Genomic DNA, 26,160 nt, shown 5'->3' with positions numbered 1-26,160 from the left:
ACTTTCTTTTGTCCTGAATTTTCCAACATTCAGCTTAATTAGATGTTCTAGCCTTAGGAGGAAAACTGGAGTGTTTCTGATTTTACACATAAAAATTCAGTATTAAAACCCAGCTTTCCCCTCTCCAAGCAGGAAGCCTGTTATGTGACATGAGAGGTTTACAGGCAAGGTGTGGTGCAAAAGAGCCATCTACCCTTTTTTGCCCCCCCCCCCAATTTGTGAATTAAAGGTAAACCGCCTCTAATCATGGAGGTTTTCTGCGGCTTGTCGTGACTAATAGCCATTACTAAGGCACATCTTCCATGGGTCTTCTCTTTCTTTTAAAAGATTCTGGCCACCATCACGTATTGTGGTAATGAGTTTGTGTAACTCCCATGCACCTGGTGTGTAGAAGTACTCCTTTTGTCCTGAAACTTATCTCCCGACAGCTTAATTAGAATGTAATTAAACTCTGTAGCTTTCCAGAATGATCTTCCTAACGTTTCAACTTCTTGCTGTTACAGTTAAAAAAACCCCAAAACACACAACTAACTTGATGTGTTTTGCCATGCCTACGCCTTTCAAAAGGAGGGATTCCACATTCTAACCCATGGGGTGTGATTAAAAATCCTTAACTTCGGCTGGATCGTGCCCATTATTCCCAGGAACGGCAGTCGCTCCAAACTAAGGACTCAAACCAGCCAGTTAAAAGGAGATTGTTGCCTGTTTAACCTGATCTGAACACAGTGGGGCACTAAATGCTGCATATACACTTCTTCCTGGCGTTGCTTGTACCAGATAATTATTTGTCTGTAACTTAGCAGCTTAAACATGGAGGCATGACCTGATGCAGAATCTGACCGTTCGTAAGAGCACTCACACCTTTTTCTCTTCCTCCCCCTGGTCCCCAATTGGGTCCACTTATTTTGCAAACTAAAAGTTTCCCTAGTGGCTATCTAACTCTTTTTGTGGACAAATTAGGGAAAGTGGGATCCTATTGGTGGTTGTCAGCCATGCCACCTTTTAAGACTGAGATGGGGAAACTCTGGCTTTCCACTTGAACTCTTGCTCCCAGCTGCACCAGCCAGTGTGGCCAATGGGCATGGGTGATGGAAGTTGCTTTTGGCTATAGGTTCTTAAGCACAGAACTGCCACCTTTCTTCTGCCGACACCGTAGTATGTGGCAAGGGATAAATTAAATAATAAAGATTGCTGTGAGAAGCCTCACTCTATAGAGGTAGTGAAAATACTATTTATTCACTTAGGTGGTGTTTCTATACCACTCTCCCATGTGAAACGTCTTGAGAGTGGCAAACAAAATCAGAAATAAAGGTTAGCAATAAATACATGAAACCAAAAATCCAATGTAAAACAGCAGCAGAGATCAAAGCAGAGAACCAGATTAAAACTCTGAGACATCAAAAGGCTGGGCAAATAGAAAGATTCTCTCCAGGAACACAGAAGATATATGGGTTGGTGCCCTGCCATTCGCCATGGGGAAAGCATTCCCGAGCTGAGCAGCTTCATGGAGGGGGAAGTGGTCCTTAAGCTAAACTTGTCTCAAGCCTTTTAAAGGCTTTTTAAAGATTAAAATCGACCAGGAGCCCCATGGCTATTTCTTAAAACAAAAACAAAAAAAAATTGTGAGGTGCTCCCTACATCTAGCCGCAGATAAGAAGTCTAGCTGCCTCATTTTTCACTAAAACGGCCTATACTGTCTTCTAGGGCAGAGCCATGTCCCTTGTGTTACAACAATTCAATTCAGAAGTTAATCTAAGCACAGGTTTGAAACCCAGACCTGCCTTAGAAGCAAAAGCCAGTAGGCCTCAAACAATCTGAAAAGAACAGAGCATAGAATTAGATACTGCACTATGGCCACATTCACATCATTTAAATAGTTGTGGCTTGCCTCAGAGAATTCTGGGAGGAGTAGTTAAACGTGCTGAAAGTTTTTAGGAGAGCCGTAGTTCCTCTCCCAGAGCTACAATTCCCAGTTTTCCATGAAGAGGGATTGATAATTGTAGCTCGGGGAGGAAGGAAGGCTAAACAATTCTTGGCACCCTTAACAAAGTGCTCCCAGAATCCTTTGAGGCAACCCATCACTGTTTCAAGAGGTATCGTAGTGCCTTAAATGGATTGTGTGAATGTGTGCACAGCGCTTGCAAGATTCAAGGTGCCTCACATACATTATGCCTTTACCTTACACACCTTCCTGTCAACATAATTATTTTCCATATTGTGGATGGAGGGGCTTGAGGTTGCCTAGTTTAGTTCATCGCAGAGATGAAATTCAACTGGGAACTTCCCAGTCCATTACTCCGTTTCTTAAACAGATATTCAGCACCAGTATTGACCAGGTTCAACTAACCAACGACACTAGCAGAAGCTCACACAAGGACTTCCACTAGTGCAAGAGGGCTTCCCCCCTGAAATTGGCTTGAGGGGGTTGGAAGAACCCCAGAACAGCACACGAGGGGAGGGGAGGGGAGATTGTTCCATCAGTGCTAGATTGAATTCCTCCCTGTAGGAACTCATTCTTCTACCTTCAAGGGACAGCAGCAGATGACCTGCCAGCTGAAATGCTTTATGTGAGTCATTTTGGACTCACAGCTATCCATGGAGGTGCAGGGGTCAATTCTCTGTCCAGGGCACCTATCTACCAGCTCCATCTGGTACGCAGGCTGAGATCCTACCTGCTCACAGACTGTCTCGCCAGAGTGGTGCATGCTCTAGTTATCTCCCGCTTGGACTACTGCAATGTGCTCTATGTGGGGCTACCTTTGAAGGTGACCCGGAAACTGCAACTAATCCAGAATGCGGCAGCTAGACTGGTGACTGTGAGTGGCCGCCGAGACCACATAACACCGGTCCTGAAAGACCTATATTGGCTCCCAGTACGTTTCCGAGCACAATTCAAAGTGTTTGTGCTGACCTTTAAAGCCCTAAACGGCCTCAGCCCAGTATACCTGAAGGAGCGTCTCCACCCCCATCGTTCAGCCCAGGCACTGAGGTCCAACACTGAGGGCCTTCTGGCGGTTCCCTCACTGCAAGAAGCAGAGGGCCTTCTCGGTAGTGGCGCCCACCCTGTAGAACACCCTCCCATCAGATGTCAAGGAAATAAACAACTGTCTGACTTTTAGAAGACATCTGAAGGTATCTCTGTTTAGGGAAGTTTTTAATGTTTGACGTTTTATTGTATTTTTAATATTTTGTTGGAAGCCACCTAGAATGGCTGGGGAAACCCAGCCTGATGGGCAGGGTATAAATTATTTATTATTATTATTATTATTATTATTATTATTATTATTATTATTATTAGCCCAAGGAGTGGGGGGAAGGAGGAAGTAGTGCAAAAAAGTGCAAAAATAATTCTTACAATGAGTCAGAGCACTGGCCAGCCGAATGCTGTATCCTTTGCTTGATGGGCTCAACTGGGATCTCAGATAGAGAACTGGGCTGGAAAAGACCCCTATTTTAACTGGAGATGTCAAAGATTGAATGTGGGACCCTCCACATGCCAAGGGTGCTCTCTTATCATTGAGTTAAAGCCTAAACCAAAAAGGAAAATTTGGAAAGCGACTTTCCTCTCCATAGATAATTCTTGACTTGGGAAAATGATTTCTTCAAAATCTCTAAAAACCCTGCCCCCCCCCCCGTAAGGTTCTCTGCTTATGCTGCAGACTTACTACAAAGAGAAGTATTTTGGCAGGTTCAATCACTGCAGAGGATTCTGTATCCACCATTTTCATATATTCTAGTAGAGAGGGTGAATGTTTTTCTCCTGTTCAGAACTTTTCCTGGTTCTCAAAAGACTTGACATGAGACGGAAAGGTCAACCAGCCACCCAAAGTGCAACATTTTACAATAAGTGAACATTTAATTTTGCCATAAAATGCCCCTTCAGGAGGGGAAGGGGGCATGAAGCTCACCCATGTTACCAGAACATCGGTTCATTACTGTTAATGTCATCACAAATAAATACTTTATAGGAACAGCAGGAGATTAGCAACATATCGGAAAGTATTGCTTTGGGTTTCTTTCCCCACAGTTCTTCATAGCCATTCGCTTTCTCACACCGCTTTTCAGGCATCGTAAATCTTAGGAAGGAACCTTTTGGCTAAATGCGAAACGATGTAATTTAGGCCCTTCACAATGCTTGTTGTGGCATCAATTGCCAGTAAGAATAATCCACCAATACCTGAGGCGATATCTCGGAGGACTGTAGGGATGGCACCCAGGGTGTAGAAAGGGAAGGACACGATGTCTAGGATCACGTTCACAGGGATGCTGAGAATCTTGTATGTAACCATCAGGACGCTGTAGATGTTTTGGGCAATGCCGTTCAGGATGTTGACGGCCACGCGAGCCACGTCAACAAAGACATTGAGCAGCGCTGTGGCAATTCCTTTGATGAAGGTGAACACCCCTCCGGCGATTGTCTGGATGAGGCGCCACAGGAGAGAGAAGGTGCATTTCACAATATAGCCAACCAGGTAGACGACCAATTTCAGCAGTTTGAAGATAGGTGTAACGATGAAATAAAACAACTTCTTCAGAAAGCCGCTCTCCTCCTTTGGCTGTGTGCCGGTGTGCTGGCCTGTGGTGGACTTCTTCGCTTGTGGCACCGGTTCCTTAGCTCGGACGTGTTTCACAGCATGGTGGACCTCCTCCAGTTTCTTGGGGTCGTGTCTGTCTTGGCCGCAGTGGTTCTTAAACAGTTGAGCTCCTGCGTGGAGCTTCTTCTCAAGGGCTTCCACAGTGAGGTCTTCCAGGCGATTCTCAGCAGTTGCCTGCTTAATAAATCCCAAAGACCAGGTCTTGGAACCATCATCGCAGCAGGCGGCCAGCCAGAGAGACTCGGGGACAGAGACTTTGTCCTTCACTTTGAGGGTGGAAGGAATTGCCCCGGAAACAAGATAGAGACCCTTCCCATTGTCACAGTGTGGAGCCAAGGCTTGGCTTACCAGGCTCTCAATCTCCCAGTGCCATATCTCATGGAGAGGTGGGGTCAACGGCACCGCATTGGTCAGTGTGTAGGTGGCTATCTCGTGGTCGCCATTATGGAGAGAACTAGGGTTTAGCTGCCCCCTCTCGTAGCCAGAATCCACATAGTCTGCTGTGAGGGCCTGCTTGGACCCCAAGTTGTCCACTGAACCTGTGACCTCAACTTCCGGCATCATTCCTTCCAGGCCATTTTCGTGATCATCGATCTGAAATGTGAACAAGAGAAATAATTGGATTTTAGAACAAGGGTCACTCATTAAATTTCTCGGGCCCTGTGTGCAATTTCCTGGACAATCCAGATACTAGAAACCTTAAGACTAATTTCAAATTTTACATTTTGTCTCAAGCCTTTAAACAAGAACAAGGAAAGTTTGTGATTTAAAACTTGCCAGCCATTTCTCTAATTGAACACAAAACCATAGACAGGGATTCAGGTGGAGTTCAGTGTTTGTGGTATTTCTGAAGTCTTGAATTTTAAATTTGTAAAAAAAAAAGTATTAACGTCAAAACCTGACATTGAAAAATTTGCAATTCATGCAATGTAACTTAATGGTTACATCAAGTAAATAAATAAAAATACTTAGCTGACAAACGCGTCACAGATAGCTCAGTTCTGCTCCCCTAACATAAATCCTAGCTCCCCCAACATAAATCCTGGCTACGTCCATGCCCTGGATTGCATTCAACTAATTGCTACTCAGAGTAGACCCATTGAAATTAATGTATGTTTACTTCAGTGGGTTTACTGAATAGGACTAGCATTAGATACAACCCATCATATTTAAAAGACACACTGGTAATTACTGCTGTCTCCAAATTACAGAGATACACTTACTGTTGTACACAACATTTATTAATAAAACCTCTATGTTGATACAGTCAACAGTATCCCCAGTAGCGCTGCTACCTTTTAATATGAGACCTATTCCTCACTTTTCCTTCAGGTCTTCCTGGTCCTTTGCATCTGTATTCCTAGATTGTCTTGCAAAACCACACCTCTTGCAAGGTTATTACAATAACAAAGTTTTTACAATTCCAGCCAAACTGGCAGTTCTCCCTTCCCTTACAGAAGCTGATCTACAAACATCCTGACAACCTCATTTCACTGAGTAGTTGAAATATCCGTAAGCAGCATTCCATGCCAACTTGGCCAATCAGTGCCTTTGCCACAAGCAATGTAGAATTTTGAACAGGTGGACACGCCTCTTACATTACACAGCTTTTTGCCAGGTTCAGATTATTACATAGGTTGAGGACGCATTTCTCCTGAGTCACCTAAAGGAATGTGCCTGTTCCAGAGGTCTCTAGTAGCAGAGTGACCGCTAGGATGCCCTTTTCCAAATGACACTTGTGTGTGTGATGCAGACATTGCATCAGAACCAGCTTTTGGAACAACTCAATTACGCATACAAATGAATGGAATGTCAGGGAGTCAGTGTGAATCATGGCCAATCAGCCTCCATCCTTAGAGCCATTCCTGGAATGTGCATCATCTACCCTTGTACTTCATAGCTCACCTGGTACCCAGGGGCAATCAGGAATTCCATACAGGTGAGTGAGTGGTTTGGTGGAGGAAGTATGGGTCCATCTCTCACCCTCTCTCTTATTTACTGCTCCACCTGGCTTCCATGCAAGTCTTGAAGGTAGAAGAGCCCTTTCCTCTGTGACCACCATGGAAGCCAAACAGGCTGGCAGAGGAGAGACAAATCATTCCACCCATCCCACCAGTTTGGTTGGTAGAAGCCAATTTTCCTTTTTTAAGTACCCTGCAAGTAGCCCGAATTCTCATGAGGACTATGGAGGAGGGGACTTCCTTCTGTTACAACCAAAGATGCAAACTAGCAGCTTCTTAGTTGGCTGGTAAAAAGAAGAAGCAGGCTAGTAATGTCTGTGGGCTTATTTGCAAGGCTGTCATAGTCCTTCTGGTGCTATTGTGTAATATCTAAGCAGACAAGGACTGGGGCTCCAGCCATCCTGCAAGCGATAGTCTTCCCACCTTGTCCTTAATGCCAGATCTTCAGCTGGCTGGCTGGGAGTTGTTGAGTCTCTAGGATGAGGATGGGATGGGGTAACTTCTGACCTTCCAGATGTTACCGACTTCAAATTCCATCACCCCGGCCATTGCCCATGCTGGCTGGGGCTGAGGGGTTGTTGGTGGCCACTGGGACATCTTGTAGTGAATTCTGTAGTTTAACTTCATGCTCTGCAAAAGAGGTACCTCCTTTCGCCTGTCCTCCTGATCCACCCAATACTCAACTTCATTGGGTGTCCCCAAGTTGTAGTATTATGAGGGAGAAAAGCCATCTCTCTGTTTGCTTCTTCCACTCCCCTGGTCTCTCTTACTGCTTTACGTATTCCAGGAGAGCGCATGGCTGTTCCTTGTCTCCAGTGCCGATTCCTAGCTCAAAAACCAAGCCCTGTCTGCTGCTAATCAGGTTAGCTCCTCTTATATTTAACAGCCGGAAGCATCCCCCTGCGCTGTGATGCCTGCAATTACAGAAGCATCTGGACAATGTTCTTCCCTTCTTCTCTTCCTAATGAGGGAGCAGGAGCTGTTTATGCTGTGAAGGATGGCTCCCGATTGCTGTAGTTGCTTAACAACTGGTTAGCTGTGCTGCGGTTGCCTAGCAACCACCCGGTCCTCACCCACATCCCTCCTCTCTTTCTCCAGCTCCTGTAAAGAGGACGACACTAAGCTTGATAATGATGGGTACCAGCTTGCTGCAATGGGAGAATGCTTCTCGGCACCCAGAACACCACCGCCCATGCAAAAGCACGCACAGCCTCGCCAGCCATGGCTACTAGCCCAAGCTGGAGTTGGATGAGCCTTTCTGTTTTACTAATTACATTTATATCACACTTGTTTTCCCATCAATGAGCCCTGTGGTTCTCATGTGGGCACTCATCCAGGCCCTGACTAGCTCCAGACCTCCTTCACTTCAGCAAAGAGGGGGCTTCATGTGCCTTTCGGACACAGCCTGCGGCTACTTGCCAAAACTGGAGGGAGGGGGACCTGGGAAGACCACACTACCGTTATTTTAGGCCCCATGTGCACTAAACATTTAAATCAGCGTCATACCACTTTAAGCAGTCACTGGTTCCCGCAAAGGATCATGGGAAGTGCAGGTCGTTAAGGGTGCCAAAGGTTTTCGAGAAACACCTATTTCCCGCACAGAGCTACAACAGCCAGAGCGGTTTAACAATCAAGCTCTCCTTCCCAGGGAACTCTAGGAATTGTAGCTCTGTGAGGGGAATAGGGGGTCTCTTGGAGGGGGCTACATTTGGCCCTGACTATTGCTATTGGAACAGAAGTGTAGGGTAGAAATTATCTTAAGAAAGAAATACGCATTCTCGCTGCCAAAATGGAATCCAATGCCTTGGGTACCACCATTTTCTCCCACTGTATTGGGAGGGGAGGGGCTGTGTACCTGTGTCCACTGTTTGCTAGTTTTATACTCATTCACTTTTATCAGCCAAACAGCAGCCTGGGATTATTCTCAAATTGCAGCCTATGTATTAGGTTTCGGATAAGTGATCCAAAGTTTTCTTCATGTAACTAAATACTTGGAACAAGGAAAATGGGACAGCAACTGCTATTTACTACTGATACTGCATATTGCTGCCAACTTTATCTCAGCCCCCTGCCCAACTCAGTCAGAAATCAGGTAAGTGTTCTTCCGTCTTTAGAGATGTGAAGCTGAGGAAAGAAAGGGTTATTGATCTGCAGCCAAACGCTGAAGTTGGAGGTTTAACCAGAGTCTTTTCTCCAAATCCAGTGCTTTGTCCACTGGGACACTTGGGAAGCGACGTCACCAAAATCAGCCTTCCCCAACTTGTCGCTCTCCTGGTTTTTCAGACTACAATTCCCATCAGCCCCTGCCAACACACCGGGTCTGATGGGAGTTGCAGTCCTAAACACCTAGAGGACAACTGGTTAGGGAAGACTGACCAAAATCATAGTTTGGAGACACTGCTGCTTCACCGGAGATGGTTGGAGGGGGTGAAATGGGTTAAGCAGCTGGAAAAAGAGAATCTCCTGGTCAGTCAGGGGGGAATGGGAAGTTAGGTGCTGAAGAGTAGGAGGAAATTCATAGTCCCTTATTAGAATATGTAGAGGAATATTTAGGATTCCAAAAGGAAGAGGCAATGTACTGAGAGGCTGGGACTAGGGAGGAGTTGACAAAACACAGAACTAACCCCTCTCAACCCAAGCTGAATTCCTGAAGCTTAAATAGCTGCATGCATGGCAGACATTCCACACATTAAGCCTTTCCCCCATCACATCATCCTGACACAGGGGAAAACTTTACCTGCTGAACCCATGCCTGCTGGTGCTGAAAGAACCTGAGAGAGAGGAAAAGCAGCCCAGTCGTGCATTGGCACAGACTACAGTGATAGGGGAAGAAAGGTAAGAACATGAGATGAGCCTGGATCAGACCAAATTTCCTTCCAGCTCCACATTCTGTTTCCGGTTCTGTCCACGGAGGCAGAAGCACCCAGGAAGGCCACAAACAAGGCATGAGGTAGTGAACGCCACTCCCTCTCAATTCGTTCCTAGCACATGATATTCTCAGGTAGCTGCCACTCTGCAGGGAGGCTCAGCTTAGCTATCATAGTGGTTTCTAGACTTATCCTCTATGAAATTGCCTAATACAGTGGTACCTCGGGTTACAGACGCTTCAGGTTACAGACTCTGCTAACCCAAAATAGTACCTCAGGTTAAAAACATTACCTCAGGATGAGAACAGAAATTGTGCGGCGGCGGCAGTGGCGGGCCCCATTAGCTAAAGCGGTACCTCAGGTTAAGAACAGTTTCAGGTTAAGAACGGACCTCCAGAACGAATTAAGTTCTTAACCCGAGGTACCACTGTACAGAACACACAGAGAGCTAAGCTATTGCCCACGACCCTGGATAAAAACATTCTTTAGCAACAATGTGTGTACATATGGACATGGGTAGCCGAACAGGAGCATAAGCAAGGACATCTTATCTTGTGCCACTGCTGTTGCGCTAGCAGATGTTGTCCTTTTGTCTGCAGCTTCCTGCCCTTTCCGTCTTGAACACACGGCTATTAAAAATTTATGTCCATTACCCTCGCTGGTATTTACAAAGGCTATTTGGTATTTCAAGGGCTGGGGTAGAGCATGTGCTTTCCCCCCTTGCCTGTAATCTGATGCGGGTCCCCGGCAATTAAAGCCTCTGCAATCTCACAGAGCAGATGGCCTGACTATGTCACTCGCCCCAGCTCTGGGGCTACTTCTGCACCAGGCATTGTCATGCAGTTCCTCAGGTAGAACGGGTCCAGAACACATCCCACGGCACTCCTTCGTATCCTCCCTGATCAGATCAGACCAGTACCAGGCAGCTAGGGGTGGGATCTGATGCACTTTGTGTTTAAAATATCTAAATTTGCACTTTTCAGAATAATGCACGGACCAAGAAAGCACAGCCGACCTCCAAATTTCACGTTTCCCCAAATTTGCTGTGCAGTTCTCTAGGTAAGTAATGAGAGGCACACACAAAGGTTAAATGTGCGTATAAACACATGAAAACATACCCCCCAAAATGTTATATCAGGGGAAATGACTTTGCAATTTTTGAATTTCCATTTATTTATTCCATAAAATGTATACACCGCTTGGTTGCGAAAAACCTCCAAGCGGCTTGCAAAAGAGGAAACTACTAGTAAAGTTTTACAACCGTACCCTAAAACGTCTAAAATTTAAAATACTAAATACTAAAATGACAAAGTGAGATTGGCACATTCGCCCATCCCTAGCCACATCACCATGACAACAACAGCATCACGAATGATGGGCGACACTTTTCCGTGTGGGCAAGTCTTCTCAACTTGGAATGTGAATGCCCAAGTGCAAATCCTCACTCAGGCCTGTTTCAGACGTTAATTACAGCTCCTAAGATTAGAGTGGTAACAAGCCCTTCTCCCCCCTTGGAGCTAGCAGGAAGTGCCCTGTGCATGTCCCTGCAGCTGAAAGGGAGATCCTTGCAGAGCATCAGCTGGCAAGGCGCATGCCTAAAAGCATCGCTGCCAAATTGCAGTTAATTGCTCCCATGCTTGGAGCCAGTTCCCACCCTACCCTCGAATGCTCCACTGTCCGCTGAATGTATGATCTGCCTCCACTGAGAAGCACCGGCTTTCAGGTGAGAGTACGAAAGCACCGTCCACAGCTTTTAGCTCATTTAGACATGCAAGCCACCCATCTGACACTGCAGTTATCAAGCGACGGGTGTTGCGTGCGTGTACCAGGCCACTGCCATCCAGTTTGACAGGCGGTTTGCAGCAATCTGCTCTCTCCCAGTCTGAAGCAGAAAATGCAAAAGAATGCAAGTTCAGGAACTGAAGAAAAGAGCAACCGGTCTCTTCTGCAAACACACCCTCCCCGCAACCTTGGGTTTCAGCTGTGCCCTGCACCACAGCCAACGTTTCTTATTTCAAAATACTGTACTGTATTGTTTTCTTGCAACCTTGCCAGACACACCTTCCCCCCTGGGCTAGCTGGCTGAAAGCTCTCTGCACATTCCTCTACCACTCCCCGAAGGACTGAGGAAGTGGAGAATGTCTCTTAAAAACATGAGAAGAGCCCTGCTGGTTCAGGTCAAAAGCCCATCGAGTCCAGCATCCTGATGTCTCTGGGAATTCCCCAAAGAGAACCTGGGTACAACAAAAGTCTTTCCTACCTGGGACTGGCAGCAACCAGTGTTCAAAGACATGCCACCTCTGGCAGTGTAGAAAGAACACAGCCATATAGTAACTGTTGATAGCCTAATTCTCCATTATCTAATCCAGGGTTTCCCTAGCTGTATGGGGACTACAATTCCCATCATCCCTCACCAACAGTCCTGCTAGCTAGGGACGATGGGAGTTGTAGTCCCAAAAAACCAGCTGCAGACCCAAGTTTGGGAAACCCCGATCTAATCCTCACCCCCCCCCAAGCCATCCAATTTTGTGGCGATTGCTGCCTCCTGCGAGAGAAAACTCCACCGTTCAATGGTGCACTGTATGGAGCAGTATTTTCTTGCGCCTGTCCCGAATCTTCCAACAGAGTCAATTTTGCTGGATGCCCACAAGTTTTAGGGAGGAGAAACTTCTCCCTGCCCAGTTTTGCTGCACCAGCTCCAAGCTAAAAAGCCTCTTCCCTCCTGTGGTGAGATAATTGGCCCACAGCTGACAACCCTGGGAGAACCCGGCTGACAGTGACATCAGTGGGGGAGAAAGGCTCTGTGGCTGGCATGCCAGTTTTGTATCTCGGGGGTTTTGCTTCCTCAAGGTCCCAAGAGGAAAGCAGTATCTGTCTCTGAATGTTGCTGATGCTTCCCTTTACAGCTCCTAAGATTAGAGTGGTAACAAGCCCTTCTCCCCCCTTGGGGCTAGCAGGAAGTGCCCTGTGCATGTCCCTGCAGCTGAAAGGGCGATCCTTGCAGAGCATCAGCTGGCAAGGCGCATGCCTAAAAGCATCGCTGCCAAACAGGCTAATGGCCTCCGCAGACAATGCCCCTCTTGAAGCCTCTGCAGACGGCTCTGTTGCCGATGAGCAGGGGGGCCATGACAATGGGATGCGTTTGTGTGCAAAGAATAGCTGGCGACCGCCCACCCCTCTTGCCTTTTTCCTTCCCTATTCATTTTTGGAGTCAAGCCTCTGTCTGTTTGGAGAAGACTATTTGTGTACCGCGGGGGTCAGGGCAGAGGTTGGCACCATTCTTGGCTCCCTCGGGAGACAGCCTCCGACTCCTTCCTGTGGGAACCACAGTCATGGCCAGAGGTCCTCCAAGAAAATCAGCAACGACAGACGCTCCTTCCCGGAAGGACAAACTGCGCACACCCCTATTTTGTGCTCAAAAGGGATGTTGGGAAAGGTTCAGAAGAGGGCAACCAAAACGGTCAAGGGGTTGGAGCAGCTCCCCAAGGAGGAAAGGTCACAGTATTTTTAGTAAAGTAAAGTGGCGAAGGAATGATGGATGGGGATAGGGAGAAAGTCGGTGGATCTCCTTCATAACACTAAAACTCGGGGCCATGAAGACGAACGTTGGAAGATTCAGGAGAGACAAAAGAAAGCAGTTTGTCATGCAACGTAGAGTTAAAATTAGCGGATTCGCTCCTGCAAGGTTTTGCAACGGCCACCAAGCTGCTATCTGGAGATTCCAGGAATTGAACCTGCATGCAAAGCATGATTCTCTACCACTAAGCTATGAGCCTTCCTCCTGTGTTCCTGCATCCAATGGTTTTATCAAAGCAGGAAGTCTTGACAACTACCCATGTGCATCCTTCTCAGCAAGCATGCCCAAGTCGCTGCAGTGCACGCTGCAAGAACAGCCCCACCCATCTCAGTGGCTTGTGCGGTTTTAACCTCTCCTCCACTGAGCCTGGGAACAGGCAACAGCAGCAAGCACAGCTCTGGAGAGGCAGCTAGGAATGTAAGGCTGGCTCTGCGCCACAGCAGGCCTGTGGTTCCGCCTATTTTCGCCCAGGTGCGCCACAAACTTCTGCAGCCTCTGTCACCTCTGTGCCCCTTGCTGCAGATTGGCTACTCGAACTTTAGGGCACTTGGCTCTGTCCGCAGTACAGTAGCACCTCAGCTTACAAACCCAGGAATGTTTCACTACGTGCACATGCGCAGAAGCAGTCCTTCCAGTTACGGAAACCTCGGGATCCAACCAGAGCTCCAGAACGGATCCTGTCCGCAACTGGAGGTACCATTGTATACATTTAAAGCAGTGTTATACCACTTTAAGCAACCATTTAAAAAAAGGTAAAGGACCCCTGACAGTTAAGTCCACTCGCGAATGACTCCGGGGTTGCGGCGCTCATCTTGCTTTACTGGCCGAGGGAGCCTGCGTTTGTCCACAGACAGTTTTTCCAGGTCATGTGGCCAACATGACTAAGCTGCTTCTGGTGAAACCACAGCAGTGCACGGAAATGCCGTTTACCTTCCCGCCAGAGTGGTACCTATTTATTTACTTAAGACTTTTTGGCGTGCTTTCGAACTGCTAGGCTGGCAGGAGCAGGGACCGAGCAACAGGAGCTCACCCTGTCGTGGGGATTTGAACCACCGACCTTCCAATCGGCAAGCCCAAGGCTCAGTGGTTTACACCACAGCGCCAACCACGTCCCCTTAAGCAACCATAGCTTCCCCCAAAGAATGACTGCAGGTGTCACTGGACCACAACTCCCACCATCCCCTGATTAATGGCCATGCTGGCTGCTGGGGATGATGGGAGTTGTAGTCTAACAACATCTCAGAGGGGCTCCCACCTCTGGTTTAGCCAAGAGTGCTGAGGTTTCTTCTGCCTGTAGACGTGACCCAAAAGGAGGAAACTGAGCTGAACTATTATTTCTCTCCAGCATAGGTGTGCTACTTTTCAGTAGTTCTTTGTTGCCTGCCATACAGGTGTTGCAGGTGCAGGAATCTTGCTGGATGAGGAAAGAAATGTTGGCAACCCTGCCAGATGTGAGGGGAAGGGGGAGATCATCCCTAACAACCCTCACCTGGTTTCTTGGATTTTTCTTAATTATACATATCGGGGAGAAAGAAGCTTGTGTTCACCCAGGTGTGTTATGGGACTATGACTTCTGGACCACTGCTCTTGCTGCTTGGGGCAGAAGGGAGTTGTAGTCCAACAACATTTGGAAGGCCAAAGGTCCCCCACATCTGGTTGTGTGTGTGTATGCTGAGGCCAATGTTCTGCTCCTCCTGCCTGCTAAGAGACTCCATCAGCACACTTTCTAATTTCCTTCCTGAGGTAGCTACTTCCCAAAGGGAGGAAATGCAGCATCATAATTAAAAAGAAGGCACAAGTTTGCACCTGCCAATTTACACGAACAGATGCAAATTTAGAAGCAATTGCTTCAGATTAAACAGAAATTGGCATTGCTGCACAGTGAGGAAGACTGACCTGTGTGCAGCTGCTCAATCTGCTCTCTAGGTGCTCACGGCTGACGGGCAACTTTGCGGCCTTTTCTAGGCAGCCTACACCCCATAGATATGAAGTTCATATGCCACCACCCCTGGCAAAGAATCCTGAGAACTGTAGCTCACTCCTCACAGAGCTATAACTCCTAGTACGCCAATTCCCAGGATTCTCTTTGGGTTTTGTATGCAGCCTTGTTCTCCCTTTTAGGGGCTCTTTATCCTTAAGCCAGGATTGGACCCAACAGCCTTTCAAACTGAAAACTGTCATCTGTAAAGTAGGGAGCTGTAGCTCCCAAGCTTTTGCAGCGGGGTGTTTTTTTTAAAATTCCCCTTCCTTGGGGAATCTCAAATAACACCCCAAGGCTTCTCTTTCTCACTCATCCACCTGGCCCAAGCATGGCTTTGCCAGTCTCAGCCTAGATCTCCCTGACAGAGCTATGATCCCCAGAGCAGTTTAACAATCAATCCCTCTTCTCCGTGAGAGGAATAGGGGCCTCGGGGCAACTCTCAACATCCCCGAGTGAACATTCGAGAGGCCCCTACATGGCTGTAACACAGGTGCAATCCTTGGCAAGTTGCACAATCGATCGCTGTCAGAAGCCTGCGTCCACTTTAAGATGGAAGAGAGTGCCAGCATGAATGATGAACTGGGAGCCCTGGGTTCAAATCTCGGCTCACGATACTCAATGGGTTGCTTTTGGGTGACGCTGCCTCTCAACCCAACCAAACTCGCAGGGTTCTTGAGAGTATAAAATGGGATTGTCATGAATGGGTACTAAATGCGGAGAGGGCCAACGAAAAAGACACATGGAGCCGCCGCCCCCCCATGTGACAATCCTCCCCCTGACATCATTGTGCTCTGAATCTCGCAGCACAAAATAATGTGCTTTCGGATATGCTCTCGATGCGCAAGGGGAGGAGAAGAACCTTACTGCTGTTGGAATTGCCAGTCGGAGTAGACAGGTGGGGGAGAGAGAAGAGACAAGCCGTCACTCCAGAATGCAGCAAACACTTCCATCAGAAAGACACACAGGTAAAAAAAACACCAGGATTGGTTATAGCTCCCTGTCTGGTCTCCAAGGTGCCCTAGAATATGAAAGAAGGCTCGGAGATCACATCTGAAGCTATGTCTTCCGCACGCAAACCCAGCACAACAGTGCCACACTAGAAGTCTGGAGTCTCAGCCAGCAGAATAATCAAGATTGCTCTGGAGGCTGGCTTGCTGGCTTAACACATTTTGAAGTAATGGCCGTTGCCTTCTGAAGTGCGAAGGAGGGGAGCTCTCCAAGGCCATTAAATGCCTAGTCTCCAATGACCTAGGTGCACCCCTGCAGGGTGATCCCCTTCTGCGTCCTCCTTCCCACAGTGGCAAAGAGCAAAGCAGGGAGGCAACAGCTAATCCTCTCTCGTTGTTTCCAACAGCAGGGCTGTCCAGCAGAGCCCCATCCTCTCCTGCTTACAGGCTTCCCGCAGGCACCTGTCGAGACCAGGGCGCTGGACCAGCCAGGCCACTGGCCTCATCCAAGTACCAGGCTCTGTTCTGATGCCTAATCCCTTCCTTCGTAGATGGGAAAAAGCCATCTCCTCTCGTGGCAGCGAGTTCCAAAGCCAATAGCTTTCCTTAAGTAACAATGATTGGGGCAAACCGTTTCACAGCAAGCTGCCCTGACCTGGTGCTTTGCAAAATCCACTCCCCCTGCCCCCCCCTAATCTACTTATTAAATTTGTATACTGCCCTATACCTGTAGATCTCAGGGCAGTTCACAACATAATATTGCAGAATAAAAAACAGAAAACTGGCCAGCTTACACTGTTCCTATAATCTATTTTAACTGTTTTGAAATATGAATTTTAGCTTGTAACCCAGCCTTGGAACTGCTGGAGAAGGACAGATATTGTGTGTTGTGTGTGTATATATATATATAATAAATAAAATGTGTGTATCGGCCTTCATCCAAAGATCACTGGGCGATTCACAACATATTGACAGAAATCATCATCAGTAGTAATACCACCCGCCGCTTCCCTCCTCACCTGCGGCTCCACCAGCCATCTCTCTTCCCCGCTCTGGCCGCCTCCCGTGTACAGAAAAGCCGCGTAAAGGGGGATCCTGTCCCGCGTGCTGTAGAGGGTGGCGAAGCGCGGCTCTTGGTTGTATTTCTGGCAGATCTTCACGTGCTGATCCCCGGGCTGCCCCGGGAGCCCCTCGGGAGGCGTCCGCTGGTAGAAGAAGCCGTCGCAGTCTCCGAAGCCCGCGGCTTCTTCTCCTCCCTTCGTGGCCACCACCTCGCCCTGCGCCCAGCCGGCCAAGGCCAGCGCCACGGCCGCCAGCAGAGGCAGCGAGGTCCGCATCTTTCCTGCGCCGCGCCGAGGATTGCCTGAAGTTTCTCCCGGGCGAGGAGAGGATGCGATCCGCTTGGCTCTTCTTGGCAGCGGGGGGGAAAGGGCGAGAGCAGACGCTGCGGCGACAGAGGCGCGCGGGTGTGCGGGTGTGCGCGCCTGGGCGCGCGGCGCAGCCTTTAAAGGAGGGAAGTGAAACCCGAAACCGCAGGCAGGCGCGAGGAGCCTTTCCGCGCGCAGCGCCAACACGTGGTGACACACGCCGCAAAAGCGAAAATGGGCGCTCTGCACGCGCTCAGAGGCGTGCAGGCCGCCGATCGGGAAGAGGGAGGAAGGAAGGGGAGGGGAGGAAGAAATAGCCCGAGTTATTGCCTCCCTTACGTCACTCGATCAGCGCCAGGCTATCTTCCTCTCTTTTTTTGGCTCCGGGCCACGGCTGGTGTCAGGCGGAGGGAGAGGAAGAGAGAGGATGGGTGGAGAGAGGACCGCATTGCAGTGGGGATCCCCAGCAGCGCGCCTTTCGGGTGGCTCGGCCAGAACCTCCTCCCCGCGCCCCCATGCAGCACCCGGCCAGCCCGGCCTTCCAGCCACTTAGGGGGAAAGAGAGACGAGGCTGCAGCGGGTCGGTGGCTCCGGCTAAGCCGATCATGGCGCGCTTGCGACGCCCTTCTCCAGCCAGCGGGTCACAGGGAGGGGGTTTTACGCAGCAGCAGCAGCAGCAGCGCGCGGGTTTTGCGTGCAGTGGCTGAGCCGCAAAATGCCCATCCCCCCATCAAAGTCAAGGTGGCCCAAGGCTGGAGAAGGTGCTTTGGCACCCGAGGGAGAAAATCGCACAGCCAGGAGCCTTTTCCCTTGTCCAGGTTATAAAAGTACAATAATTATAATAAAGTAAATAAGTAGCAGTTTGCTGCTCTTGCATGAAACCTGAAATCAGCTGCTTGGGGCCGCGACGTAAAAGGATTCTACTAAGGAAGCTGCCTTAAACCGAGGTAGCTGTCTAAGTCCATCAAGCTTTGTATTGTCTACACCAGGGGTAGGCAACCTAAGGCCCGTGGGCCGGATGCAGCCCAATCGCCTTCTCAATCCGGCCCAGGGACGGTCTGGGAATCAGCCTGTTTTTACATGAGTACTTTTATTTAAAATGCATCTCTGGGTTATTTGTGCGGCATAGGAAGTCGTTCATTTCCCCCCCCCCCAAAAAAAAAATATAGTCCAGCCCACCACATGGTCTGAGGGACGGTGGACCGGCCCATGGCTGAAAAAGGTTGCTGACCGCTGGTCTACACTGACAGACAGCACCTCTCCAAGGTTTCAGACAGGGATCTCTCCCAGTTCAATCTAGAGGTGGCTAGAACGTGGGACCTTCTGCTTGCAAAGCATGCAATATAATACTGGGCTGCAAGCCATCCCCCAGTATTAGGGCTGGGATCGTTTATTTTTTATTTCACTCTGCGCCCTATCCATTATGAACCTCAAAATGCTGTGTATGCACCATACATTTAAAGCGCATCTCCCACCCATCTCAAAGAAAATGTGAACTGTAGTTTCCCCCTCACCGGAGCTACAATTCCCAGCACCCTTAACAAACTACAGTTCCCAGGATTGGTGTGTGTGTGTGTGTGTGTGTGTGCAAATCCTATCGCACGTTGTGCTGGGATGAGCTGCTTAGGATGTGGTGGGTCTCTGGCTCAGTCCACTCACCCCTGGTTCAGCTGGTGTTGAATCCCGAACCCTGGTTAAGCTAAAGATACATCAGCGTATCTTTATGGTGGACTATAAAGAAGGGTGATCGCCGAAGAATTGATGCTTTTGAATTCTGGTGCTGGAGGAGACTCTTGAGAGTCCCATGGACTGCAAGAAGATCAAACTTATCTATTCTTAAGGAAATCAGCCCTGAGTGCTCACTGGAAGGACAGATCCTGAAGCTGAGGTTCCAGTACTTTGGCCACTCATGAGGAGAAGACTCCCTGGAAAAGACCCTGATGTCCCCAGAAGGGGATGACAGAGGACGAGATGGTTAGACAGTGTTCTGGAAGCTACAAACATGAGTCTGACCAAACTGCGGGAGGCAGTGGAAGACAGGAGTGCCTGGCATGCTCTGGTCCATGGGGTCACAAAGAGTCGGACACGACTAAACGACTAAACAACAACAACAACAACACATCTGCGTAACTTGTTCACCTGGGGCTCAGCAAGCCTGGCTGAGCCAAGGCTGGTGGAAGTCCCCCAAAAAGGAACATTCAGAGGGGCAGAACCAGAAAGCAGGGATTTAAGCTGGATCCTAAAACCATTCAGCATGCTCACATGGCCTGGCAACCTAAGAACACTGTTTTAAAGGCTTGTTTTCCATCTGCTAGACTTGGGCAGAGCAACCGCAGCCACCTTGCTGCTGAATCTGGCATAACTTTACGCAGGTTTAACTTACACCAGTTTGCTTCACACAAGCTTCTTGTGCATGAGATTGCTTTCTATACCGTTAAGGCACAACCAGAGCACATTCTCACCCTCAAAGAATTAGGGGCACTGTAGTTCATTAAGGGTTGCGGGGAACTGTAACTGAAGGGTAAACTAGAGTTGACTTTGCTCCCCACCCCCTTGCAGTCCTCCCGATCCGCTTTTCCTTTTGTGAGGTGTGTGTGCAGGCAGAGACTATATTGTTTATAAGTTCTTGCAGGAGAAGAATTCAAATTGCTATTATTTGAGTGACCGAACAACATTTAGCTTGGTGAGTCTACATCTGATGAAGAAGCACATAAACTGCTTTTGGGAAACCAAAGGATTTTAATTTTACCTTCTGAAAATGTCAGGTAATGCTGCGACATCATCATCATAACTGCAAAACTGGCAATTATTTTAATGATTTCTGTGCAATTTTACTTACAAAGCAAAACCACAGTAATTTAGTTTAACCAGAATATATTTTGAATTCCCAAGCCATATTACAACTTTTCAGCACCCGGCCTGTTCGGAATTCAAAAGTTGATAAATTTAACATGCCCTAATTTAATTCATTGCTTGTAAGCCTCACTGTGAGGCTTTTGGGCTGAAAAGTAGGGTCAAGTGCTCTAAATCAGCATTTCCCAAAGTGGTCAGGCTTGGCCCCCTGTGGTCAATAGAGCTGCGCAGGGGTGAAGAAAGACCTAGAGGTTGAAGGGGGGCCAAAATGGGGAAAATGTTTATGATGTATAGTGTGAATAATTTAATTAGGAACTATGTATCTCAGGAACAGGGCCGGCCCAACCATAAGGTCTGGTAAGGTGACTGCCTCAGGCAGCAGATCCTAATGTATATTTTTATCCCTCCCTCATTCCTGACGTAGATCTTTCCCCACCCTTTCTTCCCTGGTGAGAGGAAGGTGCAATTCTGTGGTTCACCTCAGGTGCCAAAATGTTTTGTCATGAATAAAGAGCATAGGTATGTACAGAGTGCACCTCTATTGGCAATGAGAACTGCCTGTATTTAATAGGATGGTTCCACAATACAACTGCTTTGCTTATTTGTTCTATATTATGATTCCTGCTTATGATGGTGGGTGATTATCAATGTCGATTAGATAGTGATACTTCTTGGCTTTTCATTCCTAAGAATTTGGGTTGGGGTCAACAACAAATTTATCAGCTCATTAAGGGGTTGACGAACTCAGAAGGTTGGGAAAGGTAAAGGTAAAGGGACCCCTGACCATTAGGTCCAGTCGTGACTGACTCTGGGGCTGCGGCGCTCATCTCGCTTTATTGGCCGAGGGAGTCGGCATACAGCTTCCGGGTCATGTGGCCAGCATGACTAAGCCGCTTCTGGCGAACCAAAGCAGCGCACAGAAACTCCATTTACCTTTGACGTGCTTTCAAACTGCTAGGTTGGCAGGAGCTGGGACAGAGCAACGGGAGCTCACCCTGTCGCTGGGATTTGAACCGCCGACCTTCTGATCGGCAAGTCCTAGGCGCTGTGGTTTAACCCACAGTGCCACCCACGTCCCTCCTTGATATAAATGAATGAAATAAACAAAGTACTATATGCCAAGCATCTGCTGGGACTTTTAAAAAATAATGATTCTTTTGTTCACAGAGAATCTTGCACTGTGGTAGGGCCCATGACAGCAGAGAAAGTATGAATGGTTTATGTCTAGTTCTGGATTCGTTCTGGAACCAACCTCTAGACTAAGTACTTCCTTGCTCATTTCACTGGTTGCTGGGTCAATCTTGGCACTTTGGATGTTGGCACTAATTGCATTCCTCATCGAAGCAAGTGATGAAGAAAGAATGAAGCATTAATTACGGTGCAATTAATGAGTAACCTGCGCTGTGACAGTACAACACAGCCGATTCAGGCATGCATGTGTGTTGCACAACATCCCATAACTCAATGACTTTTCCTCTGGTGACTTGGTCCTAGCTGTGTTGAGTGGCCTCCATCAAATGGTTGGAATTTTGAAGTGGATGTCAGATGATGTTTGGTTCATGATGACAGCTTCAGATATGGAAATCATCAACATCAAATGTGGCCCTCTCTGGCCCTCTCACCAGAACATACCCTTGGACTCCAGAGTATTTTCAAAAAAATGTGTGTGGGTCCGCTTCCAGCAAGTCTCTCCCCTAACTTAAGTTCAAAATTTATTGAATGAGAAATGGAGGAAAATCCTGCTATTATTTCTTGCTTGCTTTTTTGTGATTTTTCAGTAAATTTCTAAAATGTAAAGTTTGGACTCTATGCCTGTCTGTATCCAGATCCTTCCCCACAGCTGGGAGATAATTCTCTGTCATCTGAGACACAAGAAGTTTATTATGATTAATCTGGTGTGGTGTACTCTGCACATGAGCAAAGATTATTATTTCACATTTTCAGGACAGCCATGCATTGCAGGTATGTTCTCCTGAGCACTGATGTGTCCCGGCCTGAATGACACAATAATTTCTGGTCTGCTTTGAACCACTTTAATTCTACCCAATTACAGGAAATAGGAACATGGGAAGTTGCCTTATGGGACATGGGAAGTCAGAACTTTGGTGCATCTAACGTAGTACTATCTACACTGATTGGCAGCGGATCTCCAGGTTTTCAGACAGGAGTCTGTTCCAAACCTACTAGAAATGCCAGGGATTGTGACCTTCTGCTTGCAAGTCAGATGCTCTAACACTGAGCTACGGCCTTTCTGACATGAGCAACCCCACAGCCACTTATTACATGACAAGATATATATTCTGACTTACTTACAAACTGCTAACAAATCACTATGTATGAGTAGCTGTCAGCAGGGCAGAATGGCAACACATGCAGGAGCAAGAGAGAGAGGCAAGGCAGCAGTGGGGTCAGCACAGTGGAGATGCACTGGCAGAGCCAATACAACCATTTTGCCAGTGTGTTTGCACTGCCCCAAACTGGTCGCCGTCTCAATCCTCCTCCTTTCTCTCCTGGTAATTCAAAGCAACATCAGTGACAGGTCAGGTAAGTGCCACTGCCTGCACCACCGACCACGAACACTATGTATGCTACTGGTGGAGATGCCAATTCACTCCTGTGGTATGTGATTTTCCTTTGTTAAACGACCATTTACAATTCCAGCATCTGTACCAGACGTATCTGCAGGGCCGGCTCTGCCATTGGGCAAAATGAGGCAACCGCTTCAAGCAGCAGCTGCTGGGAGGGCGGCAGTTGGGGCTCCCTGGCTGTTCTTCTGAAGCATCCTAGCCATTCCACTCTGCTGGAAGACAGAGCTATGTGTATTACATGTGTGCATTGGCCCTGCTAAACTACCCTGCAGCCCCAGTTGCAGTGGAAGATGCAATCCCATCCCCACTGTTGACGGTGACTCTTCTACGTGGAATGGGGTAGGGAGCCAATTGTGCCCTTTGCCTAGGGCAGAAAAATGTCTTGGACCTGCCCTGCATGCACCCAGACTATCAATTTAGCAGCAGCCTTCCATCCGTTGCAAACTTAAAACAGCACCATATAATAAACTTTGATCTCTACCTGTGCATCTGTGCCTGACTTTTTAAGGTCATATGCAGATGTACATCATCAGCTCACCTGAATGAGATGTTACCTGATGAACATCTGTGAATGATCTCCTGAGAAAGGCAGGCAGTAATATAGAAGAGGAGGTCAAATTAATTTACACGGTGTTGTTTAAGAATTGTAATAGAAAGCCTATTTGGCAGGAAGTGGTATAGGAACAAACAATGGGGAGGGGGCGCTATGGCCTTTCAGCTATTGTTATAGAATCCAGCTCCCATCAGTTCAAGCCAGCATGACCAGTAGTCAGAGTCAGGGATGATGGGAGCAGAGCCGTAGCTAGGTGATCTAGCGAAGAACAGGCGAAGTCCCGGCAGACTGGAGGAGGGCAAATGTTGTCCCTATTTTCAAAAAGCGGAAAAGAGAGGACCCAAATAATTACCGCCCAGTCAGTCTGACATCATTACCAGGGAAGATTCTGGAGCAGATCATTAAGCAAACAGTCTGTGAGCACCTAGAAAGGAATACTGTGATCACCAATAGTCAGCATGGATTTCTGAAAAATAAGTCGTGTCAGACTAACCTGATCTCGTTTTTTGACAGAATTACAAGCCTGGTAGATGAAGGGAACGCAGTGGATGTAGCCTACCTTGATTTCAGCAAGGCATTTGACAAGGTGCCCCATGATATTCTTGTAAAGAAGCTGGTAAAATGTGGACTTGACTATGCTACCACTCAGTGGATTTGTAACTGGCTGACTGACCGAACCCAAAGGGTGCTCATCAATGGTTCCTCTTCATCCTGGAGAAGAGTGACTAGTGGGGTGCCACAGGGTTCTGTCTTGGGCCCGGTCTTATTCAACATCTTTATCAACGACTTGGATGATGGACTCAAGGGCATCCTGATCAAATTTGCAGATGACACCAAACTGGGAGGGGTGGCTAACACCCCAGAGGACAGGATCACACTTCAAAACGACCTTGACAGATTAGAGAACTGGGCCAAAACAAACAAGATGAATTTTAATAGGGAGAAATGTAAAGTATTGCACTTGGGCAAAAAAAATGAGAGGCACAAATACAAGATGGGTGACACCTGGCTTGAGAGCAGTACATGTGAAAAGGATCTAGGAGTCTTGGTTGACCACAAACTTGACATGAGCCAACAGTGTGACACGGCAGCTAAAAAAGCCAATGCAATTCTGGGCTGCATCAATAGGAGTATTGCATCTAGATCAAGGGAAGTAATAGTGCCACTGTATTTTGCTCTGGTCAGACCTCACCTGGAGTACTGTGTCCAGTTCTGGGCACCACAGTTCAAGAAGGACACTGACAAACTGGAACGTGTCCAGAGGAGGGCAACCAAAATGGTCAAAGGCCTGGAAACGATGCCTTATGAGGAACGGCTAAGGGAGCTGGGCATGTTTAGCCTGGAGAAGAGGAGGTTAAGGGGTGATATGATAGCCATGTTCAAATATATAAAAGGATGTCACATAGAGGAGGGAGAAAGGTTGTTTTCTGCTGCTCCAGAGAAGCGGACACGGAGCAATGGTTCCAAACTACAAGAAAAAAGATTCCACCTAAACATTAGGAAGAACTTCCTGACAGTAAGAGCTGTTTGACAGTGGAATTTGCTGCCAAGGAGTGTGGTGGAGTCTCCTTCTTTGGAGGTCTTTAAGCAGAGGCTTGACAACCATATGTCAGGAGTGCTCTGATGGTGTTTCCTGCTTGGCAGGGGGTTGGACTCGATGGCCCTTGTGGTCTCTTCCAACTCTATGATTCTATGATTCTATGATCTTGCGCCCCTGGCAGAACCGTCCAGATTGTGTCCCCTTGTTGTTGTTTAGTCATTTAGTCGTGTCCGACTCTTTGTGACCCCATGGACCACAGCACGCCAGGCACTCTTGTCTTCCACTGCCTCCTGCAGTTTGGTCAAACTCATGCTGGTAGCTTCAAGAACACTGTCCAACCATCTCGTCCTGTCGTCCCCTTCTCCTTGTGCCCTCCATCTTTCCCAACATCAGGGTCTTTTCCAGGGAGTCTTCTCTTCTCATGAGGTGGCCAAAGTATTGGAGCCTCAGCGTCAGGATCTGTCTTTCCAGTGAGCACTCAGGGCTGATTTCCTGAAGAATGTGTCCCCTAGCTCTTCTTTCCACCTCTCCTCCACCCCAACCCCCACCCATTCAATTCACCCAATTTAAAACCATTTCTTATGAGGCAATACAGTAGTGCCCCGCAAGACGAATGCCTCGCAAGACAAAAAACTCGCTAGACGAAAGGTTTTTTCGCCCGCGATTTGCCTCGCAAGACGAATTCCCCTATGGGCTTGCTTCGCAAAACGAAAACGTCTCGCGGCTTTGTTTCCTTTGTGTAAAAACCGTTAAAACCAAGGGTGCTTAGCTTGAGCAGCTGCAGTTGCGACTTGACTTCGAGGAGCAACTGTTAGCACGTGGTTTGGTAGCCTTTTCTCAGACTTTGCTCACTTTTGAAGATTTTCCAAAACTTTTCCAGAACTTTTCCAGAACTTCTCTTTCATCCATTTGGTAAGTTAAACTTTTAAAACTTTTTTGGGGGGTTTTGGATTTTGGGTTGGGGTGTTTGGGATTCAAGGACTTGGTGTTGGGAAGGGGTTTGCGATAATCTGGGGGCTTGTGGGCCTTTTTTGGGAATTTTTATGATTTTCTGTGACCACTGAGCCAGGTTGATTTTTTTTGAAAAATTTTCTGAGTTTGAATTTCTGAGTGCTGGCCATGTTGTTATTTTTTGAAATTTTTTTTTGTCTGGGTGGGGAAGCAGTTGGGGAGGGGTTTGCAGCAGTTGGGGAGGGGCTGGGGGAGCAGTTGGGGAGGGGTTTGCAATTTCTGTGTTGTGGGTGGGTTGGTGCGTGTCTGTGGGAGCAGTTGAGGTTTTTGAAGACATTGGTGATTTTTGAAGCTTTTCCTAAACTTATTTTGCAGCCATT

General features: G+C 47.8%; 1 protein-coding gene across 1 annotated transcript; it reads right to left on the bottom strand.

Moving 5' to 3' along the window:
- Window positions 1-3,836: 3,836 nt before the first annotated feature.
- On the bottom strand, window positions 3,837-17,836 carry ENDOD1 (endonuclease domain containing 1). The gene is made up of 2 exons (XM_081860517.1): window positions 16,948-17,836; window positions 3,837-5,189 (listed from the first exon to the last, which is right to left on the bottom strand). Exons 1-2 carry the CDS (start codon window positions 17,263-17,265, stop codon window positions 4,062-4,064), a joined length of 1,446 nt encoding a protein of 481 aa, XP_081716643.1. The 5' UTR covers window positions 17,266-17,836; the 3' UTR covers window positions 3,837-4,061.
- Window positions 17,837-26,160: the final 8,324 nt, after the last annotated feature.

The sequence above is a fragment of the Podarcis erhardii genome (assembly GCF_964252035.2).
Source record: "Podarcis erhardii genome assembly, chromosome: 4".
Lineage (NCBI taxonomy): Eukaryota > Metazoa > Chordata > Lepidosauria > Squamata > Lacertidae > Podarcis > Podarcis erhardii.
This window is presented reverse-complemented; position numbering and strand designations above follow the sequence as displayed.